General features: G+C 35.8%; 1 protein-coding gene across 7 annotated transcripts in view; it reads left to right on the forward strand.

Annotated features, from left to right (window-relative positions):
• Washc4 (WASH complex subunit 4) overlaps positions 1-20,981 on the forward strand; it is a 57,055-nt gene that overhangs the window by 25,190 nt on the left and 10,884 nt on the right. For all 7 annotated transcript variants that reach the window (XM_020162372.2, XM_074084280.1, XM_074084281.1 and 4 more), the window contains 12 exons: positions 922-1,029; positions 1,486-1,632; positions 1,760-1,839; positions 5,233-5,338; positions 5,909-6,025; positions 7,968-8,136; positions 8,534-8,688; positions 10,496-10,570; positions 10,865-10,969; positions 14,080-14,214; positions 16,143-16,251; positions 20,769-20,835. In XM_020162372.2, coding sequence (XP_020017961.1) covers positions 922-1,029; positions 1,486-1,632; positions 1,760-1,839; positions 5,233-5,338; positions 5,909-6,025; positions 7,968-8,136; positions 8,534-8,688; positions 10,496-10,570; positions 10,865-10,969; positions 14,080-14,214; positions 16,143-16,251; positions 20,769-20,835 — 1,373 coding nt within the window. The remainder of the gene's footprint in view (positions 1-921; positions 1,030-1,485; positions 1,633-1,759; positions 1,840-5,232; positions 5,339-5,908; positions 6,026-7,967; positions 8,137-8,533; positions 8,689-10,495; positions 10,571-10,864; positions 10,970-14,079; positions 14,215-16,142; positions 16,252-20,768; positions 20,836-20,981) is intronic.

Consider the following 20,981-nt stretch of genomic DNA (forward strand, 5'->3'; position numbering starts at 1 on the left):
ATATACTTCCAAGAGGTCACTGGGTTACATGTTACATGTGTTCAGCTTTTCAAGATGATGCAAATTATTTTCCCAAGTAGTGAATCAGTTTACATGCTTCTCACAGTGTAGTATACTTCCCATTGTTCTCCAGCTGGCCAGCACCAGTATAGACTTGCTGAAAGTGCTTCAGACCAGAAGTGTTTCAAATTTCTCTTTTTTGATTTTGGAATATTTGCACATATGTAATGAGTTATCTTGGGAATGGGACCTATGTCTAAATGTGAAATTCATTTACATTTCACCTTATATATACATCTTAGAGGTCATTTTTTGTACAGTATTTTTTATGTGCCTGCATTTTACTGTAACTTTTTATGTGTGGAATTTTCCACTGTGGTATCATGTTGATACTTAAAGTTTTGGATTTTGGATCATTTCAGGTTTTTGATTTTTGATTTAGGCATGCTAAACCTGTGCTGTAGGCTTCAGGTGACTTGTTTGTTCGTTTTGTAAATTAGTGGGTATAATTGGTTTTGATTGTGAGTTTTTAATGCTCTACCAGTAATTGTTAATGATGGTTGAATATTTTTATTTATTGGCTGTGTTTCTTCTTTTGAGAAAAATCTGTTCATATCTTTCTTCAGTTTCCTACAGGATTGTATACTTTAAAAAAAAAAGGTCATTTGGAGTCTTTATATATTCTGAATACTAACTGCTTGTATTTGGCACATACCATACTTTGGTTTACCTTCATATTTTCTTTATATTGGCTTTTGATAAATAGAAGTTCTTAATTTTAATGTGAATTTTCTAATTTTATCCTTTCTGGTGTTTTTCGTTTTTTATTTACAAACTCCTTCCCATGCCTGCAGTCAGAGATGCCCTCCTATTTTGTTCAAAAGTTTCATGTTGATTTTCACAAAATTTGGTTCTTTTTAGGCAATAGAGCATATGTTCTACCGGAGAAGCATGGTTGTGGCTGATTCAGTTTCACATATAACACAGCACCTTCAACATCAGGCTCTTAATTCTATTTCTGTAGCTAAGGTATGCAAATTATGATGTATTTAGCAAAATTGTGTTTTTTATTCTTTTGTTTTATATGTGATTTCTGATTTAGTGTATGTATTCTATTTCTTCAAACATAACATACCTGGTCATTTATCTCCATAGTATTTTACAGTTTTCAGAGTTATCTTTACTCTGAAATTGCAGAGTTTAATACACCTCCCATTAAATGACATTGTATGCACTTTTGAAATGGATGTATAGTATTTGGAAGTGATTTCTTATTAAATTAATAGCATTCTTAAAGTATGCCTAATGTGCTTGCTGTTCTTGACAGTGCTAAGATACAATGTTATAAAAGTAAAGTACAAAACAGGGAAGGTAATTGTTCATGCTCTCTTAACTAGAATCATGGAAAAGATATTGAGAAGTTTTTCTCCTGAGACTTTTATTACCTCAGAAGCAAAACTAATGGTTTCCTCTTTTATCTTTAAGAAAAGAGTAATTTCAGACAAAAAATACAGTGAACAGCGTCTTGATGTGCTCTCTGCTCTAGTGTTGGCTGAAAACACTCTAAATGGACCAAGTACAAAGCAACGACGACTTATTGTTTCTTTGGCACTAAGTGTTGGCACACAAATGGTAAGAATGATGCTGTTACTTAGGGAATAAAGTTAATTTTGGAGATTTCACAGTTCTTTTGTTACTGACTCAAGAAACCTGTCTTTATTTTAACTACATATTCTGTCTTTTTCCCTCCTCTTGATAGAAAACATTTAAAGATGAAGAACTCTTTCCTCTTCAAGTAGTCATGAAAAAACTGGATCTTATCAGTGAACTTAGAGAACGGTAAGACTGGCATTTGTAATAATACTCAAAAGATAGGGCTAATACGAGAATCAGTTGTCTTTTTAGCCTAGTGAGAGAAGGAATAAAACCCGGATAGAACATTAGTTCCTCTCTGTAACATCTTCAGTGTGACTAAAGTGAGACAGACTGGGGATCAGACTTACTTAGCTTTGCTTCTATAGGAAGCTTGCAGCTTCCAGAAGAATTCACAGGAAAAACAATGTAACCTCAGAGAATTTGGGAGACTCTAGTGTATATCATGATTATTAGGTGTTGGGCTGGTGGAATGGCTCAAGTGGTAGAGGCCTGCCTAGCAAGCATGGGACACTGAGTTCAAACCCCAGTACTGCCACAAACCAAAAGGGATTATTAGTGTCATTGCTGGATTTTTAAATCTGCTGCTTTATAATAAGGCTTCAACTGTTTGTCATACTTAGAGATCCATGATTCATAGTGTTCTGTGATTTTATTTAAAGATAGGAATTAAATTGCGTTGTCAGTAGCCAATCACTAAATAGAATTAGTTTTTTGAAGCCTTATTTTTTCAGGTACTTGTGACTTTATTGTTTCCTTTTTATTGAGGAAGCAGGAGGTTTCTTGAAGGGAAAATGAGTCTTCTGAATTTTGATTTACAGCTGAATTATGGTTACAGTACATTTTCTGTTTAATGCGTATAATTTTCTTTGTTGTTCTGAGAAGCTGACATTTTGTAGTTAGTGCTGTTGAATTTTCCATTCTTGTAAGATATAGTGAACCTTCCTCGTCTAAGATACTTAATGATCATTTTGTTACCCTGTAAGGTATGAAATAGTTATTTGGTGTCAAAGATTATAGATTATATGTGACAGGTTTTTTGTTTTTCTTTTTTGTCAGTTTGCTGTCTGACTTGGAGACAGGTAAAATGAGAATGTGATGCGAGTAAAAGTTTAGTCAGATCAAATAATACTGAAAATAAATTTATTTAAAGGCTAAATGTGTTGTGTACTAGTTTTATCATTGCTGGGACTGAAACATCACTGACTGAGACAACTTAAATGAGGAAAGATTTATTTTGGCTCACAGTTTTGAAGGGCTCAGACCATGGTTGCTGGGCCCCTGTGTGTGGGCAAAACACCATGGTGAACATCATGATGGTAGGGGTGTGTGGTGGAGAAGTTTCTTCAATTGATAGTGGACAGGAAGCAGAGAGTAAGGAAGGAACTGAGAACTTGGTATCACTTTCAAAGATACACCTCCAGTGACTTACTAATTTGAACTAGGTTCTACTTCCTAAGTTTCCAGAATTTCCCAAAGTAGTGCTACTAGCTGGGGACCAGGCCTTCAACACATAAGCCTATGGGGTGCATTTAATAGTCAAGCCATAACATTCTGCCACAGACCCCCAAACGTCCAAGGTTGTGTCATGATGCAAAATGCATTCAGTCTGTTTCCAAGATACCAAAGTCTTTACATTTCTGACTACTCAAGGTAGTCTCTTAGTACTCTTACAATGGAACAGAATAAGCATTCTCATTCCAAGAGGGAGGAATAGGGTCATGGAAAGGAGGAATGGGACCAAAGCAAGACTGAAACCCAGCACGACAAACATTAAATCCCATAGCTCCATGTCTGGCCTCTGGAGCATGTGGTGTCATGATGTGCGTTCCAATAGGCTTGAGTAAGCCTACCCCAGTAGTCTTGCTATTTACAGCCCACAGGGCCTCTCTTCTAGGCTGGCTTCACTTATTCCTTGTGGCCTTTCCTTAGTAGACCTAACACATTCCTGGCATCTCCAACACCCTGGGGTATCGATTGCAGGTTAGGCTTCACCCTCGCAGCTTCATGTATTCCCCTCTTCAGGGGCCTCCTCCAGAGATACTGACCTTGTCACATATTGTCTGACATCTCAGTCTTTACTTTGTTATCTGGGTAGAAGCCTCCATGTCCCCGTAACACTTGCATTCTGTGTGCCTGCAAAACCCATCATGTGGACATCACTAAGGTCTTCTTCCAGCTTCAGCAGTATCCAGGTGCCCTTGGACCTTGATCACAGTGATCTCTATGTTCCTTGGTGGCTGAGATTCCTAGAAAAACATCTTGGCAGTCCTGTGAGAGAAGGGCACACAGCAGGCATTCTCTTCTCTAGGGGAAGACTTTCAAATGAATTTGCTCTTTCATACCCTTGAGCTTGCAGTGGGTGGAATTTGGTCAATTCCTGAAATGCCCTCAAGCCATCTTTTCTATTTTCTGAATGCAAAGTGCTTGGCTTTTTAATAATAGTTCTCATCTCTTCAGAAACCATGCCTTCCTTATCCCCAGATTTACACTGGCTTTTGTGACAAATGTGCAGGATTTTCAAGTCTCTGCTCTACTTTTTGCTCCCAATTTTCACTACAAACACACAGCTAAAAGCAGATAGCAATAATCATGCCACAGTCTGAATGCTATGCTGTGTTGAAATTTCCTCTGCCAAATTTATTAGTCCATTACTTTGTTTTTCGTTTGCTTATTTTACCTCACTCACTATATCAGCACATGGACAAAATGTGGACAAATTCTTTGCTAGAATGTAACATATTTGAATAGCCTGTAGTACAGTTCCCAGTAGAGTCCTCATTTGTACCTGAAACATTATGGGCTTTCATTGTCCCCATTCATATTGACGTTCTGTCCTGTGCATCCTCTAGAATCACTCATTAAGCTCTGCTTACTTCATTTTGGAACTTCTCTAGTCTGCATCTCCATCCTCTTCCAAAACTTTCCCATGAATCAGTTTGCAAAGACTTTAATCACGTAGTCAGGCCAATGAACTCATTTCTCTGATGTCAGTTTTTCTTTGTTAGTTACTTTTGCTTCACTTGGGCAAAATACTTGACAAACAACTTACGGGAGGAAAGATTCATAGTTTCAGAGACAGACAGTGGTTGCTTGGCTCCATGAGCAAAGACGGGTAACAAAAAAGGCAGGAATATCAAGCTTTTAGTTAATTTATGGGCCCAAGTAAGTAAGGAGTCAATGGTTTTCAGCAAAAGCAGTTAAAGTTCCTGTCACACATGTAGGCCCCACCTCTTAAAGTTTCCAGAACTTCCCAAAATAGTGCCACCAGCTAGGGACACATGAGCCTATGGGAACAATTCATATTCACACCTAAACATGTTTTTCAGGAATCTTTAGAATGAAAGCATATGCAGAATTCTGACAGTGTGAAGAATTGGAGTATTTTGTAACTTTTGCTCAATTTGAAAAGTATTTGTTTTGTGACTTTTCTGTACTAATGTTGGGTAAAGTGATACAGGGAATCCAAAATGAGTAAGACAGACCTCTTACCCTTATAACACATGAAGGCATTCTTTGGTATTGTTTTGCGATACTTTTGTTTTGATGCCACTAATTATTTACTACCTTTTATTGTAGAATCCAAACACAGTGTGACTGCTGTTTTTTATACTGGCATCGAGCTGTCTTCCCAATTTATTTAGATGATGTATATGAAAATGCTGTTGATGCAGCCAGATTACATGTAAGTAAAGAATAAACACCATTTTTAGTCACCTTTTTAGTTTTAAAATACGTCATTTAAGAAAACATTAAAAAGTTGACAGCTAATGTTGTTTTGAACATTATGCACATCCAATAAGTGTTTATACAGTCTGTAGTTAAATTTATATTAATATTTAATTTTAATATATTTAACCTCTCCCCACACATTACTGTCCATTCTCATTTCATTTTAGTTTTTGTCAGAATAGTCTGACATTTATTTGTCAGCTATTCAAATTTCTTTCTTTCTTTTTTTTTTGCTATATTGAGGATTGAACTCAGGGCTTTGCACTTGATAAGCAAGTGTGCTACTTGAGCCATGCCATACCCCTCAAATCTGTTTCTTGATGGAAATGCGTATTTGAAAGCATAAGATACAAAGGATAAATGAATGTGCTTAGTTAAATTACATGGTTTAAATTCTTTTCAGGAAAATAAGACAGTTGTGGAAAAGTCAAGGCTGATTGATCTATCTGCATAGATTTGTAATGTTGTTTATATTATGTTTCTGGGTTTTGTAAACTTTTCTGCATTTTAATTTTCTTTGTAGTACATGTTCAGTGCTTTACGGGACTGTGTACCTGCTATGATGCATGCAAGACATTTAGAGTCGTATGAGCTACTTCTGGATTGCTATGATAAGGAAATTATGGAAATTTTAAATGAGGTAAGGTACTATTTGAGATTGACAAGTCTAAAACAATGTTTTGGAAGGCAGTGTTTGGAAAAAAAGTCTTGGATTTAATCAGACTTCCATTGAGTCAAAAGTTATTTCTGAATCACTATGTAGAGCCAAGGAGCTATTTTTAATTACAGTATTGCTATTATACTAAATTAATATATAATTACTGATTTTTTTTTAAGAAAAAATTTTTTTGGAAATTCTTAGTTTAATAAATAGTATATTTTGGGTTTAAATTTCTGTTTATTAATAGGATGCATGTACAAAATGGGTTTAAATGTTGGGTCGTGCTGCTGATTGTACAGTTAAGGAAGCAAAACTATTTTGATATTTTATTGAATTTCCTATGGGTGCTCCTAAGAGAAAAGGCTATATATTTAAAAGGCTTGTGTAACAAATAATTTGAAAGCAGTGTAATGTTCCCCTCCCTGTGTTTATAATGAACACTGATCTCTTCAAAATGAAATTTCCATCTAGTGATATTTTTGTTAGGAGAAAGGAATTAAAAATAAGCAAACTTCATAATATAAACCTGTTTAGGTTTGAAGAAATTATGAAAAACTTTACATAATTTCTTATATTAAGTGCTTTCTTATATTAAGTATTCTTTCTTTTTGACAGTGGTGGGTTAGTGAACTCAGAGCCTTGCACATGTTAGGAAAGCACTCTACCATTGAGCTGTGTCCCTAACCTATAAGTATTCTTACATTTTTATTATCATATTATTGTTGTACTGTGGGTACATTGTGACATTTAAAGTTCTTACAATATATCTTGGTTAAATTCAAACCCTCCATCATTCTCCTTTATCCCCCCAAGTCTATTCTTTAAAATAGTTTCCACGGGTCTCATTTTTCCATTTTTATACATGAGTACATAATACGTCCACCATATTCACCCTCCTTCACCCTTTCCTTACATCCCCCCTCCACCCCCACTGGCATCAACCCCTAGACAGGACCTGTGTTTTTTACCTTTCTGTCCTCCTTTTTTGAAAAAAGACATTTTTGTTGGTTTAATATATGTATACAGAGTTTCACTATTACATTTATGTGTATACGTGTATTGTATCCCAAATTGGTTCATTCCTGCCATTTTTTTCCTTTCTACCTCCTTAATCCTCTTCTTAAAATTTAAAAGTCTATATTCATTCTCGTTAACTATTCTTATTTAGAAAATAAAGTACATGTCTGATACAGAGCTGTGGCAGACCAGAAAAGATGAGTACTTCCATTACAGTGAATTTTGTGACTTTCAATTATGATTACAAGGAAACTTTTCTTTATTGTACATGTGCAGGACCTTTCCTCTTCTGTTGCTAATTCCCATAAATTTTATGCTTTGTGTTGCATATTCATAGTCCTTGTAGTGAGGACATTGGCCATTAGCTTTCAGTTTTCTTTTTAAGGGAATTTAAAGTATTAATGAAAATAAAATCTTGGTATTTATGTAACTGCTCCCTGCCCTCAGAAGGCATTGTTTTAAAATGGAGAGCAGAGCAGTTTCACTTTCCCAATTAAAGTAAAGATTTTACCTTTGAGTTTTTAGTCTTAAACCAAGGGACCAGTTTGTAGTTTTTTCATTAATGCACTGATTATAATTTTATTTTTGGCTCTACTGGGGCCTTGTGGAACTCAGGACTATGCACATGCTAAGAGGGTTGTTCTACCTCTTGAGCTATGCCCCCAGCACTTTCTTTGTTGTTCTTGTTGTTGGTTTTACTGTGTTTTTGTGATGGGCAATAACTTTGCCAGGCTGAGCTTAAATTTGGGATCTTCCTCCCGCCTCTTCCTCAGTAGTGGGATTACAGATGTGCTCCACTGTGCCTGGCTTGATTGTAAAACTCTTTTAAGGTCATAGCATAAACATATAGGGAGATAATACAATTGGAATATCATTTTGAAAAACTCAGTTCTTTTGTGAATAGCGTTTGCTGGACAAGTTGTGCAAAGAAATAGAGAAGGATCTGCGACTTTCTGTGCATACTCATTTAAAGCTGGATGACCGAAACCCTTTCAAAGTTGGCATGAAAGACCTGGCCCTCTTTTTCTCTCTGAATCCAATTCGGTTTTTCAATCGCTTCATTGACATTCGAGGTGAGTGTTCTGCTTTTTTTTTTGGGGGGTTGCTAGGTAGGGGTACGGGGTGGCATTTACAAAGGTTCTAACAATATGCTTTCCTTCTTAGAGTTGTACATATCCTATAAATCTCTAACTATTAATAAAACAAAATCTTGCTACCATTTGTGTGTGTGTTCATTTTATTTAATTCCTTTTTATTTCTTTACTCATTTTTATTTCCTATTTTCTTGCACCTTTTCTTTTTTTTTTTTTTTTTTAAATATACTCTTGCCACAGCCTTCCACGTGCTGGAACTAGCACCTTATTTTAAAGGAAGAAGTTTTATGTTCAAAGTCAGATGGTGGGTTTTCCTTTTTATTTTCATTTCTTTCTACCATTTCCAGAATCTAAAAGTTTTCGGGTTTTTTTGTAGCTTATGTTACTCACTACTTAGATAAGACTTTCTACAACCTCACAACAGTAGCTCTTCATGACTGGGCCACTTACAGTGAAATGAGAAACTTGGCTACTCAGCGTTATGGACTGGTTATGACAGAGGCACATCTTCCTAGTCAAACTTTGGAACAGGTATGTATAAAATGTTTCTGATACAGTCTGACTATAGTATAGTATTGTTTCTTTAGGAAACATTTTTTCTTTTTACTTTATTTAGCTTTTTTTTAAAATAGAAAATAATTTGCTATACAAAACCTCATACTTGAGCCGGCAGAGTGGCTTATGTGGTAGAGTACCTGCCTAGCAGGTGTAAGGCCCTAAGTTCAAGCCCTAGTACCACCAAAGGGGGGAAAAACTCATATTTGGGAAGAGCAAAATATTAAATGCCACTTACAGTCTTCATGAAAGAATTTGCCACGTAGGATTCCTGGATGCAGTTTGTTAAGCATTTGAAATATGTATATATACATACAAAACTTGTAGAAACATACTAGAGTAGTAAGGTGACCTCTGTAGAATTATAAGGAATTCAGCCAAGGTCACACTTAAGGATTTTAAACTTGGGCATAGTATATAAACTTTAATATCTTAGGAAAAATACTCAATATTAAGTAAAACAGTTAACTTTATATTATTTCAAATTATTCTTAAAACAAGGAGTGCAAAGAAGCATTTGATTTTGCTAAATAGCTTATTTTCAGAATGGTAATATTTCATGAATGCAATGGTTTATGTAATCAGGTAATTGCATGGAATTCGTTCTGTGATAATCTAGATAATACTTATCAAAAAACATTCATTTCTAAAATTTAAGAATTTTTTCTTTATTGCATATAAGCTTCATTTCTAGTATCCTTTCATTCATTTATTTATACATCTAATATTTATATGTATTAGTGCTGGACACTTAACTATATTTAGGGATTCAAAAAGAAAATAGAAACAGTTTCAGCTCATATGCTTACAGTTTAGTGGGAGAAAAACTGTGTAAAAGCAATTAGAACACGATAAAAGATACAGTAGAAGCTTAACGTATTTTGATGCCACTTTGGGTGCTAGTTAGATAAGCTGTGGTGTATGCACATAATACACCATTAGGTGTTAGAGTAGGATCTGAAAGATGAAGGAATCCTGATGGAGAACTTGTGTATTAAAAGTGGGCTGCTCTTGTATCAAAAGAAGCATAAAGATGTGGGATTAGCCAGGCATCCGTGGAGAGTGCCTGTAGTCCTAGCTATTTAGGAGGCAGAGATCAGAAGGATTGTGGTTCGAAGTTAGCCCTGGCAAGTAGTTCATGAGACCCTATCTTGAAAAATAACCTAACTAAAAAAGGGCTGATGGAGTGGTTCAGGTGGTAGAGCACTTGCTTAACAAGCGTGAGCTGAAGTTCAGATTCAGAATCTCAGTACTGAAAAAAAAATTGTGGAATTAGACTTTCTGAAAATCCCAGGGTTCTGTCTTTTCCTAGTGGTGTGACCCCAGAGAACTCCTTAGCTTCAATTTCTAATTTCTCTAGAATTTAGAATAATGCCTCATTTCTTTTTGAGAATTACATTGAAGAAATCTTGTATAGTATCTGAAAAGTAGTATGTGTTTTGTAAATATTGCAGCATATCCTTTGACTACCTTTAAAATCTGTCCATTAGCTTACTTTGTACAAAAATGTAGAGAAGATTCTTGGGAGGACAAAGCAGATAGTCCCAAGGTTGGTGGGTTGTGGATCTTTGATTATTTAAGTGTAATTGTTCTGTTCATGTAGAGGGATAAATAATAAGCAGTCAGACTTCCTCAAGGAGATAGTACTGCTTGTACAAGTATATAGCTCTTTATAATAACTGCAAGATATTAGGGAACTTACATAACCAATAAGCTACTAACTATATTGATGCAAGCTTATCTGATCATCTTAAACTATAAAACTGTGTGGATTGTGTTGTAGGGCCTTGATGTTTTGGAAATTATGAGAAACATTCACATATTTGTGTCTCGATACCTCTATAATCTCAATAATCAGGTGAGTGGGTTTTAGAAATTTTTTTTAAATATGTGGGTGACTATATAGTGGGAAGACCAAGGGGCAAGGAATTGATTCTCAAGAGTAAAAATTAGTAAAATATACAAAGCAAAAGTAATTGTTTAGAGATCTTGATTATTCCCTTGCTGCTGTTTGGTTATACTGCCTTCTTGAATGGCTTTTCAGTTAAATTATCTTTAATGAAACAGATTCTAAAATTTTCTTTGGATAACTCTCTGATCAGTGTTTGCTATGGGTTGTGTTCTTACTGAGCATAAATTTGTTTCATTACAGATTTTTATTGAACGAACAAGCAATAATAAGCATTTGAATACTATTAATATTCGGCATATTGCTAATTCAATTCGAACACATGGCACGGGAATCATGAATACAACAGTAAGCATCTTTTGGGAGGTTGGATGGGTAATAGATTCTGGTCTAATGTAGTAGTTTGGAAGATAATTTTCTTATAGAATAGTGTGCTACATGTTTATATTATACCTGAATTTCCATTTTTTTCATGGTAGTATACTTAAAAATACCTAGCGGTAAACTTAGGTCGATGTCATGAGCTGTGATACAGAAGGCACTGTAAGATACTTTACCATCTCACGATCATCATTACAAATAGCATTGGAGATTTGGGGGTATCAACCTGTGTGTGTGTGTGTGTGTGTGTGTGTTTCTCTAATACCGTCTGAAAATTACTTTTGGAAACGAATCATTAATAGCTGTTTATTTAATGTCTTTTATAACCTTTTTGGGGAGGGAATACTAGTTATTTGATACTCATATAAATAGGAATTTGCTGAAAATATTTGAATCTTAGAAATGGGCATTCAGTCACTTGAGGAAATCACAAGAGCTTATATGCTGTCTCCCCTCAAAGTGCAGTTAGTTTCTCCATGCAGAACAGTGAGAATGCTTAAATAGTAAAATACTACACAGATTTGGAGTGAGGGAAGATGGACAAGACTAGAAAGTTAAGATGGAATCATTCTAAAAGTATGCAGTGGGGGAGGCTTTGCAGTATTTGAGTTGATGAGTGGTAGAATTAGAGCTCTCTTGTAGAGGTTACCAATGTGGAAATGAGATCTAGGTAAGTCTCAGTTTTAAATTTAGAATAAGGAATCATCCATGTGGAGATCACATCTGAACCTTTGAGAATAAACAAACTTTGGACAAACTGTTCTTGACTTCCATCATCTATTAAGCATTCAAGTAATAAATGTTAGTGAATTTTATATGTCACAGGCACTGTGCTAGGTGCTAGGGTGAGGAAAACATGCTCATGGTAATAGAGGGATGTTCACACTAGTGAATGTAAGAGTGTGTCTATTGATAAGGTGAGCACAAAAAGATGAGAATTAGAGAGTGGAAGACTTACTATTAAGAATGGGAAGGATAGAGAGAAGGTTGGAGAGGAGACAGAGAAAAAGGAATGGAAAAAAGAGCAAGGAGAGTGCAGTGTTTAAACCATGAGGTAAGGTCTGCAAAAGCACCATTTCTATAACTGAGTGAATGAAGACAGTAAAACGTACATACGTTTACCAAAATTAGTAATGAGTACTACCAGAGAGTAGTGGGGATAGAAATGAGTGTAGTGCTTCACTTGTGTGTTAGAATTTTCATGTTATTTTACTTTAGTCTCAGCTCAGATCTCACTTTCCAGTGATTTTAGGAATCTGGGTCAGGTCTTTTATTATTCATTCTCACAGCACGCCCACTTCTTCATTACTGCCAATGAGATTTTCTTTTCCTTAAGGCAGTACTGGGGATTGCAACCAGGGTCTTGCTAGGCAAGTGCTAAATCACTTGAGCCATACCCCCAGTCCTTTTGGATTTTTAATTTTTATCGTTTGTTTGTTTGTTTACTTTTGAGACAGGGTCTTGCTGATTTTGCCCAAACTGGCCTGGAAGTGGCCATCTTTCTGCCTCTGCCTCACAAGTAGCTGGGATTTGGGATTTCATGTGTGCACCACCATGCCAGCAGATTCAATTATTTAGTAATACTTATTTAAAATGTCTTGTCACCCATGCTAGAATATAAACTTCATGAAGACAAAAACCATCTCTAGCATGGTAACAGGCATGTTGACTTGTGTGTAAAAGGTGTTCAAAAATAGTTATAGATAAGTAATTTGTTGTTTGTTATCTTCCTTCAGGAAAATTCAAAGAATACCATGTTTCTTACTTCACTAGCATTTTGGCTATGCAGATTAGGAATAGTATTTTACTTCACTAGCATTTTGGCTATGCAGATTAGGAATAGTAATCTTTTTTTTTTTTGGCCTAACTAGGGTTTGAATTTAGGACCTTGTGTTTGCTAGTCTAGTGCTCTACCACTTTAGCCAGGGTGCAGCCCTTTTTTAATATTTTGTTTTTCACATAGGGTCTAATGCTTTTTGTGGGGGCCAGCCTCTTTCCGTGATCCTCCTACCTATCCTCCTGCGTAGCTTTGATTACAGGAATGCACCCCCATGTCTGGCTTGTTTGTTGAGATGGAGGTCTTGCTAACTTTTTGCTGGGGCTGATTTCCAGCCATGATCCTCTAAATCTCCACCTCCCAAGTACCTGGAATTACAGTGATCATCCACTGCTCCTGACCCTAGTAATAAGTATAGTAAGCCCACCTTATTTGCAGATTTATTACATGGGTTTGAGAAAGTGTGATTGAAGAAATAGTAAATAAAAAAATCAAAAGAAATTTTGAAAAAATGTTAAATTCCCATTCATACATTATGCAGTTAATTTGATGTAGAAGAGCTCTGTCAGTCCCATATAATCATCAGTTGTGTTTAAATCATTTTGTGATTTGCTGAGTATTTTCTTGCCTTTAATTTTGTGAAAATATCTCTACCAAAAGGAAAATGGTGCACCCAAGGCAAGGTAAAAGTTAATGTGCTTAATTTAAGTGATAAAATGAAAGTTTTAGATTTTGCTGAAAGGTGGCAAGTCTTTAGAGAAAGTGGGGCAGTGATACAGGAAAAAATGAGCCAAGCATCCACAGTACAGCACTGACATAGAGAAAGTGGGGCAGTGATACAGGAAAAAATGAGCCAGGCATCCACAGTACAGCACTGACATCTGTGCTTCCTGAGCATGCGTGGTTTTTTCTCAACGGTGGTCTCCTTGGAACCAGGTAGCCACAGATAGCAAGGGTCTGCTGTGGTTTTACTGTTGGAGGAACACAGAAACTTCTGACTGTGGCTTAAATGGCTCAAAACTAGGTCTTAGTCTCGTTTTGTGTTCCCACTACAGCTTTCATTCTATCATGAGAATACTCCAGTTTTTTTTCTTTTGTTCCCTTTCTTAGTAAAAATACTCAAGGAGCCTATAGAAAGTTCTGTAAACTTAAGCAATAAAAACTTCGGTTTAAATATTTCAGATCCAGTATGAATTGAACTTTGGAAATAGTACTTTTTGGGTCACTATTATTCCGTAACATTGATTTGAAATTAATTTTTATATTAACTTTTTTCAATTTTTGAATTTTAATTTTATAGGTTAATTTCACCTACCAGTTTTTGAAAAAGAAATTCTATATATTTAGCCAATTTATGTATGATGAACATATCAAATCCAGATTGATTAAAGATATTCGGTTTTTCAGGGAAATCAAGGACCAAAATGACCATAAGGTATGCTACATATTCTTTTAAGCTACTTTCAAATCATTTATTAAATACATGGCAAATATATATGCTAACATTCAGTGTTTTAGGTTTCTTAGTTATTTTTCACATGTCACTTAGATCTGGCCTCCAAGCTCCTTATGCTTTCCCTTATAATTTCCTACTTTGCATTCTCTTTAGGCTTACTAAGTATAAACAAGGTTTACTGTATTTTAAAATAATACAAAACATTTCATTTTGAAAACATACAAACCACGTAAACTGCATAACCATCCTTCTTCATTTTCTTTTCTTCCAGTTTCATTTTTTTTGAGGCAGTTGGTATTGACAGTGTAGCTTCACAATAAACATGTATTTATCTTGCTTTTTGATGGGGAAAGTGGAGTAAAATTCTCTATACTGTGTGCAGTGTGCTCATCACATTTGAGTGCATATAGATCGCCTCATTCGCTTTGAGAGTTGATAACATAGGTACATGCCATAACCTATTTACCCTCTTCTGTTGATAGATATTTTAGTTTTTACTCATTTGTCACTGTTACAGACAGTGCTGTAGGTACCATCCTGACACATATATCTCTGTGTATTTAGAAACTGATAGGAAAGAAAAACTAGTGAAGGAATTTTCTAGGATAAAGAATGAATATTTATAATTTATGGCACAAAAAGCCCGGCACTCCAGAAATACTGCACAATTGACATTTCCAGCAATAATTTATAGGACTGCTTTTTGTTTCTTTTTGCCATCCATGCTGTTTTTCCCAGAGCGAAATGAAGAGCCTGTTTAATTACAAGAGGTTCCTTGTGTAGAGGCATGTAGTGTAGCTGTGTGGCTAGAGAACCAACAGACTTAGGTGGGTCCTATATTTGATTTGCCAAATACAGAACTATTTTTAATTGCCCTCCTAAGATTCAGGTAGTCCTAGCTGTCTTGTTGATATTTCTTTTCATTGTTAGAGCAGCAAATAGTACTTTATAGTAAAGCAATCTAGTAAAATTACAGGTTACAATTTTTAGTAGAAAAATGTATTAGCCATCTTGTTTTTATTGGAAGGGAAATTAGTAATATCCAGAGATAAATAGGCTATTCTGTGAGAATTGCTTCCTTTTGTTATTGTTACAAAATGAATGATTTCCTAAAGTCTTATCTAAGTCTTAGTCTATTTTTAAAATTGATGATGGCAACAAGAAATTTTAACCCAGCTGATGTGTGTTCACTGGGACGAGATGTGCTTATAAGACCCTGACCAAGTCCACAGAAACTTAGCCAAATGTAAGTGAACAAATGTTTCTAGGAGGAATTAGTTCCCTTACAGTCTCATAGGATAGTTAGATGTTAGGGCACTAATAGTGGTGGCAGGGAATTTAAGTTTAGTGGCATTGATTATTACCTGTAGCTAATATCGAAAAGAAAAAAGAATACTGACCTTGCCTGTCGGTAGTTTTTGTTGCACAGATTTCTTTTTGTCATTAGACTTGAGGGATATTTTTTGGCAGTACGAAGTTTGGACTGAGGGTCTCACACTTGTTAGGCAGCTGCTTTACCACTGGAGCAACGTCCCCAGTCCCTCTTGTTTTTTTTTTCAAATAGGATGTTGTGTTTATACTATACTTCCTTGCCTGGACCACAGTCCTGCTATTTATGTTTTCAAGTAGCTGGGATGATAGGTGTATGCTATCATACCTTTTTTTTTTATTTACTTGGTTGAGATGAGGGCTTACTAACTTTTTTTCCTGGGCTGTTCTTGAACTGTGATTCTCCTGGTCTCTGTCTCCTGAGTAGCTAGGATTACAGGTGATGAGCCACTGGTGCACAGCTTTTTTTTTTTTTTAAGAATAATGGAATACAAAATTAAAGTGGTATTGACATGGTTAATTTGGTAGGCATTTTATGCTTCAGAGGTCTAAAGATAGTTTTAAAACTCTTTCTCTAGTATCCTTTTGATAGAGCAGAAAAATTCAATCGAGGCATCAGAAAACTTGGAATCACACCAGAAGGACAGAGCTACCTTGATCAGTTCAGGCAACTCATCAGCCAAATTGGTAAGTTATTATAAAAGTGGGGAAGTGAAGTACAAATTTCAGAGCTGCATGTACTAAATAGTCATGCTAGTAAACAGCTTTCCACGTGATTGCCTCATTAACTTTATTCTGTGAGGGCATTTGTTAACCAAGACTGTGGCTGCAGAAATAACTCATAGGCTGTAGACCAATATAAGATAAAGGAAATTTGTTCAGTCAGATTAGAAACATATTTAATAAGTAACTCATCTCAAGGTTCATATTCACAATTCATAGTCAGCCATGCTTACTGGGTACCTACTCTGTTGTAGGGATTATTTTGGACTTTTAAAATAGGTTCTTTCATGGTGTAGCCTAAATGTGATGGTATAAAATATTTACTTGAAAAGTTAGTAATTTAAATTGATAAATTTTGACTTAGCCAAAGATAAAATACTAAGTGAGGTGATTTTTTTTTGGTGCTATACCATTTTATACTTGTACATGTAGATTGTCCTTTTGTTTTACAAGTAGAACTTGTCTTTCAAAATATAGTATGTTTAAAAGCACAAACTACACTTTAAAATAATCATAGATGAATTAACAAGATCTTATACTTATTTGCTCTGTTAATGTCCTCAGAATAACTCTGAGATCGGCATGTAAACATAACTCTAAATGTGCAGAAAGAGAAATTCAGAGAAATCAAAAATGTTGTTATTGCACCAAGGTTATTTAGCTGTAGCTGAAAGTCCAGTAGATATTCTTCACAGTTTATATTAATTGATATAAACTTAAACAATTTATAATATAAACTGTTACTAATTGTTAAACAGTAAAATCTTATTGGCTATATTTTGAGAAAATTATACCTCCTGAGATGCATTCATTTATTTATCAAACATGTACTAAGCTCAGTTATGGCAGATACTCTGCTAGGGCTGGGGATGCAGAAGTCTTAGTTCTTAGGAGGCTTTGAATTGACTGATGGGAAAGATGTTAGAAGCATTCTGTTCTGGAGCGGGGACACTGAATGTCAGCTTACATTTCATAGATTATTTGGTTTGCATATTAGGTGTTTCTGTTTTTTAATTTTCGTACAAGAGCTTAGAGAATCTTACCTTTGTAAATTTATCTTAATGTAAGATTGCCAAATGAGTACTGTTTTCTTCAAAGAAACATTTGATAATTAGATAGCAAACTTCTGGAGCAGTAGTTCTTAAATTTTTTTGAGGATCTGATGAAAATTCTGGGTTTATTGTCCCCAGAACTAGTGCTCATATGCTCATGCACATACTATTGAGTACATAATGTACAGGAGTCTAGGTACTTAAAGTTAGGGTCTGGGGAATCTCAGATTAAGAGCTTTCATTTAGAACAGTATTGCTTTAACTTTTTCATACACCATTAGGAGTTTTTGCCTCTTGTGAATACTGCCTGTGTTGTTATTTACTGCATTTTAAAATGTTTTTAAAAGTATTATTTATCCTAAGAAATAACACTTGTTAAGTCTTGGGCTTTAAGATGCTAGATAGTTTTCCCCCCAGTGCACGTCAGTATACATGCCTGTTGAAATTTATGTACATGGTAATGTCACCTGGGTTATTGCCAGAATTTTTTTCACTTTATTGCAGCATTTTTCTTTTTATTTTCTTCTTTAAAAATACAAGTTCTTTGGAAAGCAGAGATTGGAAGGATCACAGTTTGAGACCAGCCTGACCAAAAAGTTAACAAGACTGCATCTTGACAAACAAAGCTAGACATAATGATACACTTGTAATCCCAGCTATACTAGAGGCAGAGAGGAAGGAGAATCACACTCCAAGGTCATTAATGCCAGCTGGCACAATATGTGAGACTGTATCTGAAAAATAACCTAAAAGTAAAAAGAGTTGGAGAAGTGGCTCAAGTGGTGGAGTGCTTAAGGCCCTGAGTTCAATCCCCATTGTTGTCAAAACAAAACAAATTCTTTTTTTTTCTGCTTATAAAACACTGTAATATGCCTTTGAGTTTCTTGACTATCTTCAGAAAAGGAGTAAAGAGCTGAGAGCAAAATGAGAAGTTATTTTGACAGTAATCTGTGTGTGGAAATAACTGTTAACTTTATTGAATGTTTACTTAGTTCCTTAGCTTTATCTTTTTTTGGGTGGGTTTGGCATGTGTCTTTTTTACTGGAGATTGAACTCCGGGCCTTATACTTATTAGGCAAACACTCTGCCACTTAAACCACACTCCCAGTTCTTTGGCTTTTGTTGTTTTTCAGATAGCATCTTGTGCTTTTTGCCTGGAGTGTGATCCTTCTTTCTCCATCTCTGGAATACTTGGGATTATAGATGTGTATCATCATACCTGGCCTTGTGTGTTTTAATTTACCACAACACTCTACAGAATTATTCTCATTCACTCATCTCATAGTATTTAGGACAGCACATTTTTCTAGGTGCACAGTAAACAGTGTCTCTGCCCTTCTAGAACTTAATGTAACAGATAAGAAGACTGATACATAAAGAGATTACATAACCTAGGTCTCACAGCTAACAAGTGGCAGAGTCTGGATTTGAACCTGGGTTGTCTGGCTTCAGTGCTTTTGCTGTTAATCACTGTTCTCTGTAGCCTTTCACATTTTAATCAGCCAGTATTGATCTGATAGTTCAGAGGCAGATATTCAAACTAAATACTTAATTTTTCTAAGATGCATGTTAAAAAATAATTGGAATAAGCCTTAAAATAGATTCAGTGATAACCTGATTTGTAGCATTAACATCAAAACATATTGTACGGTAATCGTTTTGAAATGTTTTTAACTTCTTACCTTTTTATCTGTTCTTTCTCCCAGGTAATTGCAATGCAGTTCAATTGTGTATTGCATTCCTGTGCACCAGGACATGTTGGTTCTAGGGATGGTGCAGTGAAGAAGTCAGATGTTATACTCATGAATCTTACATTCTAGTTGAGGGACACACACACAAACAAAAAGATACATGTCAGTGATAAGTACTGGATAAGATGTAACGGGTCATGCTGTGCTATGCACCTTTCAGGAGGCAACATTTGAGCAGGGACCTAAATAACGGGAAATATGCCTTGTACATAGCTAGGCAAAGAATATACTAGTCAGAGGCAAAAGGAAGTGCAAAAGCCCTGGGTCTGTTCAGCATTTTTGAGGACTGTTCAGAGGCTGGAATAGTTAATGGAGACCTTTCTGGTAGGGCACCTTACGGGAACAGCATCCAGGGCAAGATCATGCAGGGCTGTGTTGACCCCATTAAAGAAGGGGTTTCATTCTGAGATAGCCATTGTAGAGCTTTCAGGAAAGGCATGAGGTGCCCCAACTTCATTTTAAAGAATCACTTGCTGATAGAAGTTGAGGGGTAAGTAGATAAAAGATTGTGAGATTGTGAGGTGTGGGCAAGATGCTAAAGGTGAAAGTGGGGAAATCAGAAAGCTGGTGCATGTTGCAGTGGTCTACACCAGATAGACTAGTTTGGAATAGTGTGGGATCTGTGAAGATGGTGGAAAGGGGGCTACATTTTCAAGGCAGAGGCAGTGTAACTTGCCCACTAACTGGATATAAAGTGAGGGGAAGAAAGGAGTCAGGGAATGACTGCAAGGCATTTGGCTTGAGCAACTGAAAGGATAGAACTTCAGTGTCTTGAGCTAGGAAATACAATTGAGCCTAGAAATCTTGAGTTTGACTTGGACACATTAAAATTCTTCTTAGATATGTATGCAGATGTGAGCCCTGGATAAGAATAGCTTAAGAGTCCAGAGAAGTTCAGGCTGGGGGTATAGATTTAGAAGACATCAAATAAGAGCTTTCTTTGGGGGGAGGGGGCAGGTGGTACTGGGGTTTGAACTCAGGGCCTTCACTTTGTAGGCAAGCCTTCTACCACTTATGCCATGTTTCCAGCCCCTTTTTTGCTACAGTTTGTCTTTAAAGTATCATGCTTTTGCCCTGGCCAGCCTTAGACAGTAATCCTCCTACCTCTGTTTTCCAAGTACCTGGGATTACAGATGGGACTCACCATGCCCTGCGTGTTTGGTTTTTGATAGAATCTTGCTAATTTTTTTTCCTTTTTTTTTTTTTGGTGTGTGTGTGGGGGTATGTGGGTATCTGGACTGGCCTAGAACCATGATATCCTCTTTTCTCTGTTGCCTGAGTGACAGAGAATTATAGGCATGCACCACCACAGCCAGCTTCTCTGTGGGGGTGGGTGGTAGAGAAGGGAAGGAGTGGGGGGAGGCTGTTAGTGTAAGAATGGAGAAGTTATTGATACTGTAATTTAAAAATGGTCATTAAAAATAGCATTTTATGAATTTGCCAATGGAAAGAATTACATGTATTTTAAAATATTTAATGTACTTGTATATAACGTTCTATTTTAAGTGAGAAATATGTAACTGTTGTACTTTTTATGGAACAAGAACTAAAGTAAAATATAGCAGAATATTTTGGTACTTAGGTACAAAAATCTTATATTAACTAATGTATGTAAATGTGTTCTTGGTTATTTAGAGTTATTTATATAAATACCTGTGTTTTTTGTGTGGTTTTAAAGGCAATGCTATGGGCTATGTACGAATGATAAGATCTGGTGGTCTTCACTGCAGCAGCAATGCCATTAGGTAAGGATGCACACATCATTTTTGCCTTGATTATTGCATTTAAATGTTATGTTACTTAAATCTCACACATAATGTTGTAGAGAAGGTGTTTTTGTTAATATATTTTGAGGTAAAATATGAGCAAAAGCCATTAATCCTACTATTTA

The sequence above is a fragment of the Castor canadensis genome, chromosome 8, assembly GCF_047511655.1.
Source record: "Castor canadensis chromosome 8, mCasCan1.hap1v2, whole genome shotgun sequence".
In the NCBI taxonomy this organism is placed as follows: Eukaryota; Metazoa; Chordata; class Mammalia; order Rodentia; family Castoridae; genus Castor; species Castor canadensis.